The sequence below is a fragment of the Salvelinus namaycush genome, unplaced genomic scaffold (assembly GCF_016432855.1).
Source record: "Salvelinus namaycush isolate Seneca unplaced genomic scaffold, SaNama_1.0 Scaffold190, whole genome shotgun sequence".
NCBI lineage: Eukaryota > Metazoa > Chordata > Actinopteri > Salmoniformes > Salmonidae > Salvelinus > Salvelinus namaycush.
The window spans coordinates 109,703-122,500 of NW_024058675.1; the positions used below are offsets into that span (position 1 = coordinate 109,703).

General features: G+C 45.3%; 1 protein-coding gene across 1 annotated transcript in view; it reads left to right on the top strand.

The window, feature by feature from the left end:
* Nucleotides 1-12,798, top strand: part of necab1 (N-terminal EF-hand calcium binding protein 1) — a 116,994-nt gene that overhangs the window by 24,030 nt on the left and 80,166 nt on the right. Inside the window, exons 2-3 of the mRNA XM_038983788.1 lie at nt 9,778-9,802; nt 12,082-12,190. Coding sequence (XP_038839716.1) covers nt 9,778-9,802; nt 12,082-12,190 — 134 coding nt within the window. The remainder of the gene's footprint in view (nt 1-9,777; nt 9,803-12,081; nt 12,191-12,798) is intronic.

Consider the following 12,798-nt stretch of genomic DNA (forward strand, 5'->3'; position numbering starts at 1 on the left):
ATGGAACATTTCTGTGATCTTTTATTTCATGAAACATGGAACCAACACTTTATGTTGTGTTTATATTTTTTTGCGTTTATAAAGCTATTCCTCATGTCACGCAGATCGATGAAATGACAACGTTTGAAAGAACCCCAGGAAAAAGAGGAGACACCACAGACAGGAAACAGAACACTCAACCAGGAGAGACACCACAGACAGGAAACAGAACACTCAACCAGGAGAGACACCACAGACAGGAAACAGATCACTCAACCAGGAGAGACACCACAGACAGGAAACAGAACACTCAACCAGGAGAGACACCACAGACAGGAAACAGATCACTCAAACAGGAGAGACACCACAGACAGGAAACAGAACACTCAACCAGGAGAGACACAACAGACAGGAAACAGAACACTCAACCAGGAGAGACACCACAGACAGGAAACAGAACACTCAACCAGGAGAGACACCACAGACAGGAAACAGAACACTCAACCAGGAGAGACACCACAGACAGGAAACAGAACACTCAACCAGGAGAGACACCACAGACAGGAAACAGAACACTCAACCAGGAGAGACACCACAGACAGGAAACAGAACACTCAACCAGGAGAGACACCACAGACAGGAAACAGAACACTCAACCAGGAGAGACACCACAGACAGGAAACAGAACACTCAACCAGGAGAGACACCACAGACAGGAAACAGAACACTCAACCAGGAGAGACACCACAGACAGGAAACAGAACACTCAACCAGGAGAGACACCACCTACAGGAAACAGAACACTCAACCAGGAGAGACACCACAGACAGGAAACAGAACACTCAACCAGGAGAGACACCACAGACAGGAAACAGAACATTCAACCAGGAGAGACACCACAGACAGGAAACAGAACACTCAACCAGGAGAGACACCACAGACAGGAAACAGAACACTCAACCAGGAGAGACACCACAGACAGGAAACAGAACACTCAACCAGGAGAGACACCACAGACAGGAAACAGAACACTCAACCAGGAGAGACACCACAGACAGGAAACAGAACACTCAACCAACAAGACATCTAACAAATTCACAACAACTACCTTATACACACAAGTGTAAAGGAATGAATAAGAATATGTACATATAAATATATGGATGAGTGATGGCCAAACGGCATAGGCAAGGTGCAGTAGATGGTATAGAGTACAGTATATACATATGAGATGAGTAATGTAGGATATGTAAACATTATTAAAGTGGCGTTATTCTGTGTTGTTGTTTGTGTCACACTGCTTTGCTTCATCTTGGCCAGGTCGCAATTGTAAATGAGAACTTGTTCTCAACTTGCCTACCTGTTTAAATAAAGGTGAAATAAAAATAAATAAATAAAAATGTAAAGTGACTAATTATTTGTTAAGTCCATTTATTTAAGCGGCCAGAGATTTGAGTCCATATGTTGGCAGCAGCCGCTCTATGTTAGTGATGGCTGTTTAACAGTCTGATGGCCTTGAGATAGAAGCTGTTTTTCAGTCTCTCGGTCCCTGCTTTGATGCACCTGTACTGACCTCGCCTTCTAGCAGGGTGAACAGGCAGGGGCTCGGGTGGTTGTTGTCCTTGATAATCTTTTTGGCCTTCCTGTGACATCGGGTGCTGTAGGTGTCCTGGAGGGCAGGTAGTTTGCCGCCGGTGATGCGTTGGGCAGACCTCACTACCCTCTGGAGAGCCTTACGGTTGTGGGCGGTGCAGTTGCCGTACCAGGCGGTGATACAGCCCGACAGGATGCTCTCAATTGTGCACCCGTAAAAGTTAGTGAGGGTTTTAGGTGACAAGCCAAATTTCTTCAGCCTCCTGAGGTTGACGAGGCGATGTTGCGCCTTCTTCACCACGCTGTCTGTGTGCATGGACCATTTCAGTTTGTCAGTGATATGTACACCGAGGAACCTATAAATGTCCACATTCTCCACTACTGTCCCTTCAATGTGGATAGGGGGGTGCTCCATCTGCTGTTTCCTGAAGTCCATGATCATCTCTTTTGTTTTGTTGACGTTGAGAGAGAGGTTATTTTCCTGACAACACACTCTGAGGGCCCTCACCTCCTCCCTGTAGGCCGTCTCATCGTTGTTGGTAATCAAGCCTACCTCTGTAGTGTCGTCTGCGAACTTGATGATTGAGTTGGAGGCGTGCATGGCCATGCAGTCATGGGTGAACAGGGAGTACAGGAGAGGGCTGAGAACGCACCCTTGTGGGGCCCCAGTGTTGAGGATCAGTGGGGTGGAGATGTTGTTACCTACCCTCACCACCTGGGGGCGGCCCGTCAGGAAGTCCAGGACCCAGTTGCACAGGGGTGAGGTCGAGACCCAGGGTCTCGAGCTTAATGACGAGTTTGGAGGGTACTATGGTGTTAAATGCTGAGCTGTAGTCGATGAACAGCATTCTTACATAGGTATTCCTCTTGTCCAGATGGGATAGTGTGGTGGCGTGTGGTGGCGATTGCATCGTCAGTGGACCTATTGGGGCGGTAAGCAAATTGGAGTGGTTCTAGGGTGTCAGGTAGGGTGGAGGTGATATGATCCTTGACTAGTCTATCAAAGCACTTCATGATGACAGAAGTGAGTGCTACGGGGCCATAGTCATTTAGTTCAGTTACCTTAGCTTTCTTGGGAACAGGAACAATGGTGGCCATCTTGAAGCATGTGGGGACAACAGACTGGGATAGGGATTGGTTGAATATGTCCGTAAACACACCAGCCAGCTGGTCTGCCATGCTCTGAGGACGCGGCTAGGGATGCCGTCTGGACTGGAAGCCTTGCGAGGGTTAACACGTTTAAATGTTTTACTCATATTGGCTGCAGTGAAGGAGAGTCCGCAGGTTTTGGGTCGTGTCAGCGGCACTGTATTGTTCTCAAACCGAGCAAAGAAGTTTAATTTGTCTGGGAGCAAGACGTCGATGTCCGCGACGTTGCTGGTTTTCTTTTTGTAGTCCGTGACTGTAGACCCTGCCACACACGTCTCGTGTTTGAGCCGTTGAATTGAAACTCTACTTTGTCTCTATACTGAAGCTTTGCTTGTTTGAATGCCTTATGGAGGGAAGAGCTGCACTGTTTGTATTCGGTCATGTTTCCAGTCACCTTGCCATGATTAAAAGCAGTGGTTCGCGCTTTCAGTTTTGCACGAATGCTGCCATTAATCCACGGTTTCTAATTAGGGAGGTTTTATTAGTCACAGTGGGTACGACATCTCCGATGCACTTGCTAATGAACTCTCTTACAGATTCAGCGTATTCATCAATGTTGTTGTCTGAAACTTTCCGTAACGTGATCGAAGCAATCTTGAAGCGTGGAATCCGATTGGTCAGACCAGCGTTGTATTGACCTGAGCACGCGTTTCCTGTTTTAGTTTCTGTCTATAGGCTGGGAGCGACAAAATGGATTCACGGTCAGATTTTTCAAAGGCAAGGCGCTGGAGGGTTTTGTATGCATTGCGGAAGTTCGTGATCCAGACTTCTGCTCTATAACATCAAAACCTCCTTCTCTGCTATAGCTATAACATCACTGTGTTTACCTCAAATCGGGCGAACAAGGTGTTTAGCTTCTCCCTGTTCACTGCGTGGCCACGCACGCCTCCAACTCAATCATCAAGTTTGCAGACAACACAGCAGTGGTAGTCCTGATGACCAACAACGTCGAGACAGGAAGCCTCTAAGACCTTCACAAACTTCTACAGTATCTGTATCACCGCCAACTGCACCGTCCGCAACCACAGGACTCTCCACAGGGTGGCGCGGTCAGCCCAGCGCTTCACCGGGCGGCACCCGAACCACGGCCTGTTCACCTCGCTACCATCTAAAAAGGCGGAGACAGTACAAGTGCATCCAAGCTGGGACCAAGAGACTGAAAAACAGCTTCTATCTCAAGGCCACCAGACTGTCATCACTAGCTGGCCTCTGCCCAGTACATTTCCCTGAACTTTAGTCAGTGTTACTAGCTGATTACAACACGGTACTCTAGCCTGCAGTTTAGAGACTGTTGCCCAGGCTACCACCCAGTACTCTAGCCCGCAGCTTAGAGCCTGCTGCCCTACAGTACATAGTCTTTGAACACTGGTCGCTTTAATAATGTTTGCTCTTTCCGTGACATAGACTGAACAGGTGAATCCAGGTGAAAGCTATGATCCCTTATTGATGTCACTTGTTAAATTCACGTCAATCAGTGTAGATGAAGGGGAGGAGACAGAAGGATTTTTAAGCCTTGAGACAATTGAGACTTGGATTGTGTATGTGTACCATTCAGAGGGTAAATGGGCAAGACAAAACATTTAAGTGCCTTTTAACGGGATATGGTAGTAGTTGCGAGGTGAACCGGTTTGTGTCAAGAACTGCAACGCTGCTGGGTTTTTCACACTCAACAGTTTCCCGTGTGTATCAAGAATGCTCCACCACCCAAAGGACATCCAGCCAACTTGACACAACTGTGGGAAGCATCGTGGTCATCATGGGACCAGCATCTCTGTGGAACGCTTTGAACACCTTGTAGAGTCCATGCCCTGATGATGCCCTCCATGCCCTCCATGCCCTGTCTGTTCTGAGGGCAAAAGAGTGCGTAACTCAATATTAGGAAGGTGTTCCTAATGTTTTGTACACTCAGTGTATATACTGTATTCTAGTCAAGACCTATTTAACTGTCCTTAATGTGTATACATCCCATCATACAGATATATACCTTGCACTGTATTTACATTCGGAACGTACTCAGAACCCTTTAATCCACATTTAGTTACATTACAGCCTTATTCTAAAATGAATTAAATACTTTTTTCCCCTCATCCATCTACACACAATACCTCATAATGACAAAGGGAAAACAGATGTTTGGACATTTTTGCAAATTGATTTAAAATAAAAAACAGAAATACCTAATTTACATACAGGACCAGTCAAAAGTTTTAGAACACCTACTCATTCAAGGGTTTTTCATTTTGTTAATTTAAAGGCATTCCAGGTGATTACCTCATTAAGCTGGTTGAGAGAATGCCAATAGTTTGCAAAGCTGTCATCAAGGCAAAGGGTGGCTACTTTGAAGAATCTCAAATATATAATATATTTTGATTTGTTTAACACTTTTTTGGTTAATACATGATTCCATGTGTTATTTCATAGTTTTGATGTCTTCACTATTATTCTACAATGTAGAAAATAGTTACAAATAAAGAAAACCCCTGGAATTATTAGGTGTGTCCACACTTTTGACTGGTACTGTAAGTATTCAGACCCTTTGCTATGAGACTTGAAATTGAGTTCAGGTGCATCCTGTTTCCATTGATCATCCTTGATGTTTCTACAACTTGATTGGAGTCCAACTGTGGTAAATTCAATTGATTGGACATGATTTGAAAAGCCACACACCTGTCTATATAAGGTCCCACAGTTGACAGTGTATGTCAGAGCAAAAACCAAGACAAGACATCGGACAAATTGTCCGTCGAGCTCCGAGACAGGATTGTGTCGAGGCACAGATCTGGGTAAAGGTTCCAAAAAATTTATTCAGTATTGAAGGTCCAAGAACACAGTGGCCTCCATCATTCTTAAATGGAAGAAGTTTGGAACCACCAAGACTCTTCCTGGAGCTGGCCACCCGGCCAAACAGAGCAATCGGGGGAGAAGGGCCTTGGTCAGGGAGGTGACCAAGAACCCCAGAGTTCCTCTGTGAAGATGGGAGAAACTTCCAGAAGGACAACCATCTCTGCAGCACTCCACCAATCAGGCCTTTATGGTAGAGTGGCCAGACGGAAGACACTCCTCAGTAAAAGGCACATGATATCCCGCTTGGAGTTTGCCAAAAGCACCTAAAGGACTCTCAGACCATGAGAAACAAGATTCTTTTGTCTGATGAAAACAAGATTGAAATCTTTGGCCTGAATGTCAGCGTCACATCTGGAGGGAACCTGGCACCTTCCCTACGGTGAAGCATGGTGGTGGCAGCATCATGCTGTAGGGGTGTTTTTCAGCGGCAGGGACTGGGAGACTAGTCAGGATCAAGGGAAAGATGAACGGAGCAAAGTACAGAGAGATCCTTGATGAAAACCTGCAAAATTTGGAAAAAGTGAAGGGGTCTGAATACTTTCCGAATGCACTGTATATTCCAGACTGACGTGGCTCGTTCTAATATTTATATATTTTATAATTCCTTTCTTTAGATTTTGGGGATTTGTGTGTATTGTTTTTGTATTGTTATGTATTACTGCACTGTTGGAGCTAGGAACATAAGCATTTCGCTGCACCTGCGATAACATCTGCTAAACATGTGTATGAGACCAATACGATTTGATTTGGATGGAGGGAGGGAGGCAGGGAGAAGGCGGGACGGATGGATGGATGGATGGAGGGATGGGTGGAGGGAGGGAGGGTGGGATGGATGTAGGGAGGGATGGATGTAGGGAGGGATAGAGGGAGGGAGGGATGGATGGAGGGAGGGAGGGTGGATGTAGGGATGGATGGAGGGAGGGAGGGATGGATGGAAGGAGGGATGGATGGAAGGAGGGATGAGGGAGGGAGGGATGGATGGAGGGAGGGAGGGTGGATGGATGGATGATGGATGGAGGGAGGGAGGGAGGGAGGGTGAGATTGATGGATGATGAAGGGAGGGTGGGTGGATGGATGGAGGGTGGGTGGGATGGAGGGATTGCTCAGGTTCAGGGAGCAGCCAGCCCTTCAAAGCCACTTTCCCTTTCATCTCCTCTGCATCCCAAATGAAACCCTTTTCCCTACACAGAGCCCTGGTCAAAAGTATTGATAGAAATAGGGTGCTGTTTGGGGCGTAGTCCCCTCCCCCCAGTGTTCAGGAGCTGCTAACAGTCCTCTACATCAGTCCTCTACATCAGTCCTCCACATCAGTCCTCTACATCAGTCCTCTACATCAGTCCTCTACATCAGTCCTCCACATCAGTCCTCCACATCAGTCCTCCACATCAGTCCTCCACATCAGTCCTCCACATCAGTCCTCCACATCAGTCCTCCACATCAGTCCTCTACATCAGTCCTCTACATCAGTCCTCCACATCAGTCCTCTACATCAGTCCTCTACATCAGCCCTCCATATCAGCCCTCCATATCAGTCCTCCACATCAGTCCTCCACATCAGTCCTCCACATCAGTCCTCTACATCAGTCCTCTACATCAGTCCTCCACATCAGTCCTCTACATCAGTCCTCTACATCAGCCCTCCATATCAGCCCTCCATATCAGTCCTCCACATCAGTCCTCTACATCAGTCCTCTACATCAGTCCTCCACATCAGCCCTCCACATCAGCCCTCCACATCAGCCCTCCATATCAGTCCTCCACATCAGCCCTCTACATCAGTCCTCTACATCAGCCCTCCATATCAGCCCTCCATATCAGTCCTCCACATCAGCCCTCCACATCAGCCCTCCATATCAGCCCTCCACATCAGTCCTCTACATCAGTCCTCTACATCAGTCCTCCATATCAGCCCTCCACATCAGCCCTCCATATCAGCCCTCCAAATCAGTCCTCCACATCAGCCCTCCACATCAGTCCTCTACATCAGTCCTCTACATCAGTCCTCCATATCAGCCCTCCACATCAGCCCTCCATATCAGTCCTCTACATCAGTCCTCTACATCAGTCCTCTACATCAGTCCTCTACATCAGTCCTCTACATCAGTCCTCTACATCAGTCCTCCACATCAGTCCTCTACATCAGTCCTCCACATCAGTCCTCCACATCAGTCCTCTACATCAGTCCTCTACATCAGTCCTCTACATCAGTCCTCTACATCAGTCCCCTACATCAGTCCTCCACATCAGTCCTCCACATCAGTCCTCTACATCAGTCCTCTACATCAGCCCTCCACATCAGTCCTCTACATCAGCCCTCTACATCAGTCCTCTACATCAGCCCTCCATATCAGTCCTCCATATCAGTCCTCCACATCAGTCCTCTACATCAGTCCTCTACATCAGCCCTCCACATCAGCCCTCCACATCAGCCCTCCACATCAGTCCTCCACATCAGCCCTCCACATCAGTCCTCCACATCAGCCCTCCACATCAGCCCTCCACATCAGTCCTCCACATCAGCCCTCCACATCAGTCCTCCACATCAGCCCTCCACATCAGCCCTCCACATCAGCCCTCCACATCAGCCCTCCACATCAGTCCTCCACATCAGCCCTCCACATCAGTCCTCCACATCAGCCCTCCACATCAGCCCTCCACATCAGTCCTCCACATCAGCCCTCCACATCAGTCCTCCACATCAGCCCTCCACATCAGCCCTCCACATCAGCCCTCCACATCAGTCCTCCACATCAGCCCTCCACATCAGCCCTCCACATCAGTCTCCACATCAGCCCTCCACATCAGTCCTCCACATCAGCCCTCCACATCAGTCCTCCACATCAGCCCTCCACATCAGCCCTCCACATCAGTCCTCCACATCAGCCCTCCACATCAGCCCTCCACATCAGCCCTCCACATCAGCCCTCCACATTAGCCCTCCACATCAGCCCTCCACATCAGCCCTTCATAACTGTCCTTACAATAGTCATCTACATCTGTCCTCCGTATCAGTCCTCCGTATCAGTCCTCCGTATCAGTCCTCCGTATCTGTCCTCCGTATCTGTCCTCCGTATCAGTCCTCCGTATCTGTCCTCCGTATCAGTCCTCCGTATCTGTCCTCCGTATCAGTCCTCCGTATCTGTCCTCCGTATCTGTCCTCCGTATCAGTCCTCCGTATCTGTCCTCCGTATCAGTCCTCCGTATCAGTCCTCCGTATCTGTCCTCCGTATCAGTCCTCCGTATCAGTCCTCCGTATCTGTCCTCCGTATCAGTCCTCCGTATCTGTCCTCCGTATCAGTCCTCCGTATCTGTCCTCCGTATCAGTCCTCCGTATCAGTCCTCCGTATCTGTCCTCCGTATCAGTCCTCTGTATCTGTCCTCCATATCAGTCCTCCGTATCTGTCCTCCATATCTGTCCTCCATATCAGTCCTCCGTATCTGTCCCCCATATTTTATTTAACTAGGCAAGTCAGTTAAAGAACACATTATTATTTACAATGACGGCCTAGGAACAGTGCTGCCTTGTTCAAGGGCAGAACGACAGATTTTTACCTTGTCAGCTCGGGGATTCGATCTAGCAACCTTTCGGTTACTTGCCCAACGCTCTAACCGCTAGGCTACCTGCCGCTCCTTAACAGTCCTCCATAACAGTCCTCCATAACAGTCCTCCATAACAGTCCCCTATAGCAGTCCTCCATAACAGTCCTCCATAACAGTCCTCCATAACAGTCCTCCATAACAGTCCTCCATAACAGTCCCCCTTAACAGTCCTCCATAACAGTCCTCCATAACAGTCCTCCATAACAGTCCTCCATAACAGTCCTCCATAACAGTCCTCCATAACAGTCCTCCATAACAGTCCTCCATAACAGTCCTCCATAACAGCCCTCCATAACAGTCCTCCATAACAGTCCTCCATAACAGTCCTCCATAACAGTCCTCCATAACAGTCCTCCTTAACAGTCCTCCATAACAGTCCTCCATAACAGTCCCCTATAACAGTCCTCCTTAACAGTCCTCCATAACAGTCCTCCATAACAGTCCTCCATAACAGTCCTCCATAACAGTCTTCCATAACAGCCCTCCATAACAGCCCTCTATAACAGTCCTCCACAACAGTCCTCCATAACAGTCCTCCATAACAGCCCTCCATAACAGTCCTCCATAACAGTCCTCCATAACAGTCATCCTCTCTGCTTTTTCTTGTTTCAGATCTTAAGAAGAGCAGATAAAAACGGTAAGAATTCACAATCTCTCTCTCTCTCTCTCTTTCTGTCTCTGTCTCTGTCTCTCTCTCTCTCTCTCTCTTTCTGTCTCTGTCTCTCTGTCTCTCTCTCTCTCTCTCTTTCTGTCTCTGTCTCTGTCTCTGTCTCTGTCTCTCTCTCTCTCTCTCTTTCTGTCTCTGTCTCTCTGTCTCTCTGTCTCTCTCTCTCTCTCTCTCTCTCTCTCTCTCTCTCTCTCTCTCTCTCTCTCTCTCTTTCTGTCTCTCTCTCTGTCTCTGTCTCTGTCTCGCTCTCTCTCTCTCTCTCTTTCTGTCTCTGTCTCTCTCTCTGTCTCTGTCTCTGTCTCTGTCTTTCTCTCTCTCTACCTTCTCTCATGATGTATTTAAGGCTGTGGGATGGATTTTAGTTATTTGAAAACATGTACTTTATTTCTCAATGAAATATGTGTAATTGTTGCTCTCTCCTTTCTCTAATGCTGTTGCTTGCTGCCGTTGCCATGGAAACGGCAGGACCGACTGGCAGCTCGATATTTGAAATTGTTTATATTTCATAAAGCTTCTCATAGTAGATGTGCTGACTAAATATTCAGACCCTTTACTCAGTACTTTGATGAAGCACCTTCAGTAGCGATTACAGCCTCGAGTCTTCATGGGTATGACGCTACAATTGGCACACCTGTATTTGGGGAGTTTCTCCCATTCTCCCCTACAGCTATTTTCAGGTCTCTCCAGAGATGTTTGATCGGGTTCAAGTCCGGGTTCTGGCTGGGCCACTCATGGACAGTCACAGACTTGTCCCGAAGCCACTCCTGCGTTGTCTTGGCTGTGTGCTTAGGGTTGTTGTCCTGTTGGAAGGTGAACCTTTGGCCCAGTCTGAGGTCCTGAGCGCTCTGGAGCAGGTTTTCATCAAGATCTTTCTGTACTTCGCTCCGTTCATCTTTCCCTCGATCCCGACTAGTCTGCCAGTCTAACTCCAGTATTTTATCCAGTCTAACTCCAGTGTTTTATCCAGTCTAACTCCAGTGTTTTATCCAGTCTTTTATCCAGTCTAACTCCAGTCTAACTCCAGTCTTTTATCCAGTCTATTATCCAGTCTAACTCCAGTCTTTTATCCAGTCTTTTATCCAGTCTAACTCCAGTGTTTTATCCAGTCTTTTATCCAGTCTAACTCCAGTCTTTTATCCAGTCTATTATCCAGTCTAACTCCAGTCTTTTATCCAGTCTATTATCCAGTCTTTTATCCAGTCTTTTATCCAGTCTTTTCTCCAGTCTAACTCCAGTCTTTTATCCAGTCTAACTCCAGTCTATTATCCAGTCTTTTATCCAGTCCAATTCCAGTCTTTTATCCAGTCTATTATCCAGTCTAACTCCAGTCTTTTATCCAGTCTATTATCCAGTCTAACTCCAGTCTATTATCCAGTCTTTTATCCAGTCTAACTCCAGTATTTTATCCAGTCTAACTCCAGTCTTTTATCCAGTCTTTTATCCAGTCTTTTATCCAGTCTTTTATCCAGTCTAACTCCAGTCTTTTATCCAGTCTAACTCCAGTCTTTTATCCAGTCTTTTATCCAGTCTAACTCCAGTCTAACTCCAGTCTTTTATCCAGTCTAACTACAGTCTTTTATCCAGTCTAACTCCAGTCTTTTATCCAGTCTTTTATCCAGTCTAACTCCAGTATTTTATCCAGTCTAACTCCAGTCTTTTTTCCAGTCTAACTCCAGTCTTTTATCCAGTCTAACTCCAGTCTTTTATCCAGTCTTTTATCCAGTCTAACTCCAGTCTAACTCCAGTCTTTTATCCAGTCTAACTCCAGTCTTTTATCCAGTCTAACTCCAGTCTTTTATCCAGTCTTTTATCCAGTCTAACTCCAGTCTAACTCCAGTCTTTTATCCAGTCTAACTCCAGTCTTTTATCCAGTCTAACTCCAGTCTTTTATCCAGTCTTTTATCCAGTCTTTTATCCAGTCGTATCCAGTCTAACTCCAGTCTTTTATCCAGTCGTATCCATTCGTATCCAGTCTTTCATCAAGTCTTTTATCCAGTCTTTTATCCAGTCGAACTCGTGTTTTATCCATTGTTTCATCCAGTCTTATCCAGTCTAACTCCAACACATTTGCATGTAATGTTATGTTAATGTTACTAACTGGGCCAAACCACGTCAGTCCCTCTGTGTGTGTGTGTATGTATGTTTGTGCGCGCGTGTCTGCGTAAAAAGGTGAATGAATAATATATTTTCTAACCAAATGTCCAATAAAATATATTTTCAATTCTATTCCCAACTGTTTTGTGCTGCAGATGATGGGAAGTTGTCGTTTGATGAGTTCAGAGCCTACTTCCATGATGGAGTTTTAACATCAGATCAACTGAAGGAGCTCTTTAACACCATAGACACTCACAACACAGAGTAAGTTCTAGAATTATCTCTCTGTCTTTCACTCTCTATCACAATTCTCTCTCTCTCTCTGTTGAAAAAAGAGTCCTGGAACACATGAATCTACAGACATCTGTTTTCTATTATATTATCAATATTATATTAACATATTATATTAACAGATTATATTAACAATATTATATTAGCAATATTAAATTAACATATTACATTAACAATATTATATTAACAATATTATATTAACATATTATATTAACAATATTATATTAACAATAGTATATTAACATATTATAGTAAAACTATTATATTAGCAATATTAAATTAACATATTATATTAACATATTATATTAACATATTACATTAACATATTATATTAACAATATTATATTATCCATATTTCAATTAACATATTATATTGACACTATTATATTAACAATATTATATTGACAATATTATATTAACATATTATATTAACAATATTATATTATCCATATTCAATTAACATATTATATTGACAATATTATATTGACAACATTATATTAACAATATGCTACCGATTTCATTTAGGAGATACATTATTGTTGTGGGTGTTTATTACATTATGTAATATTATCTAACATTAT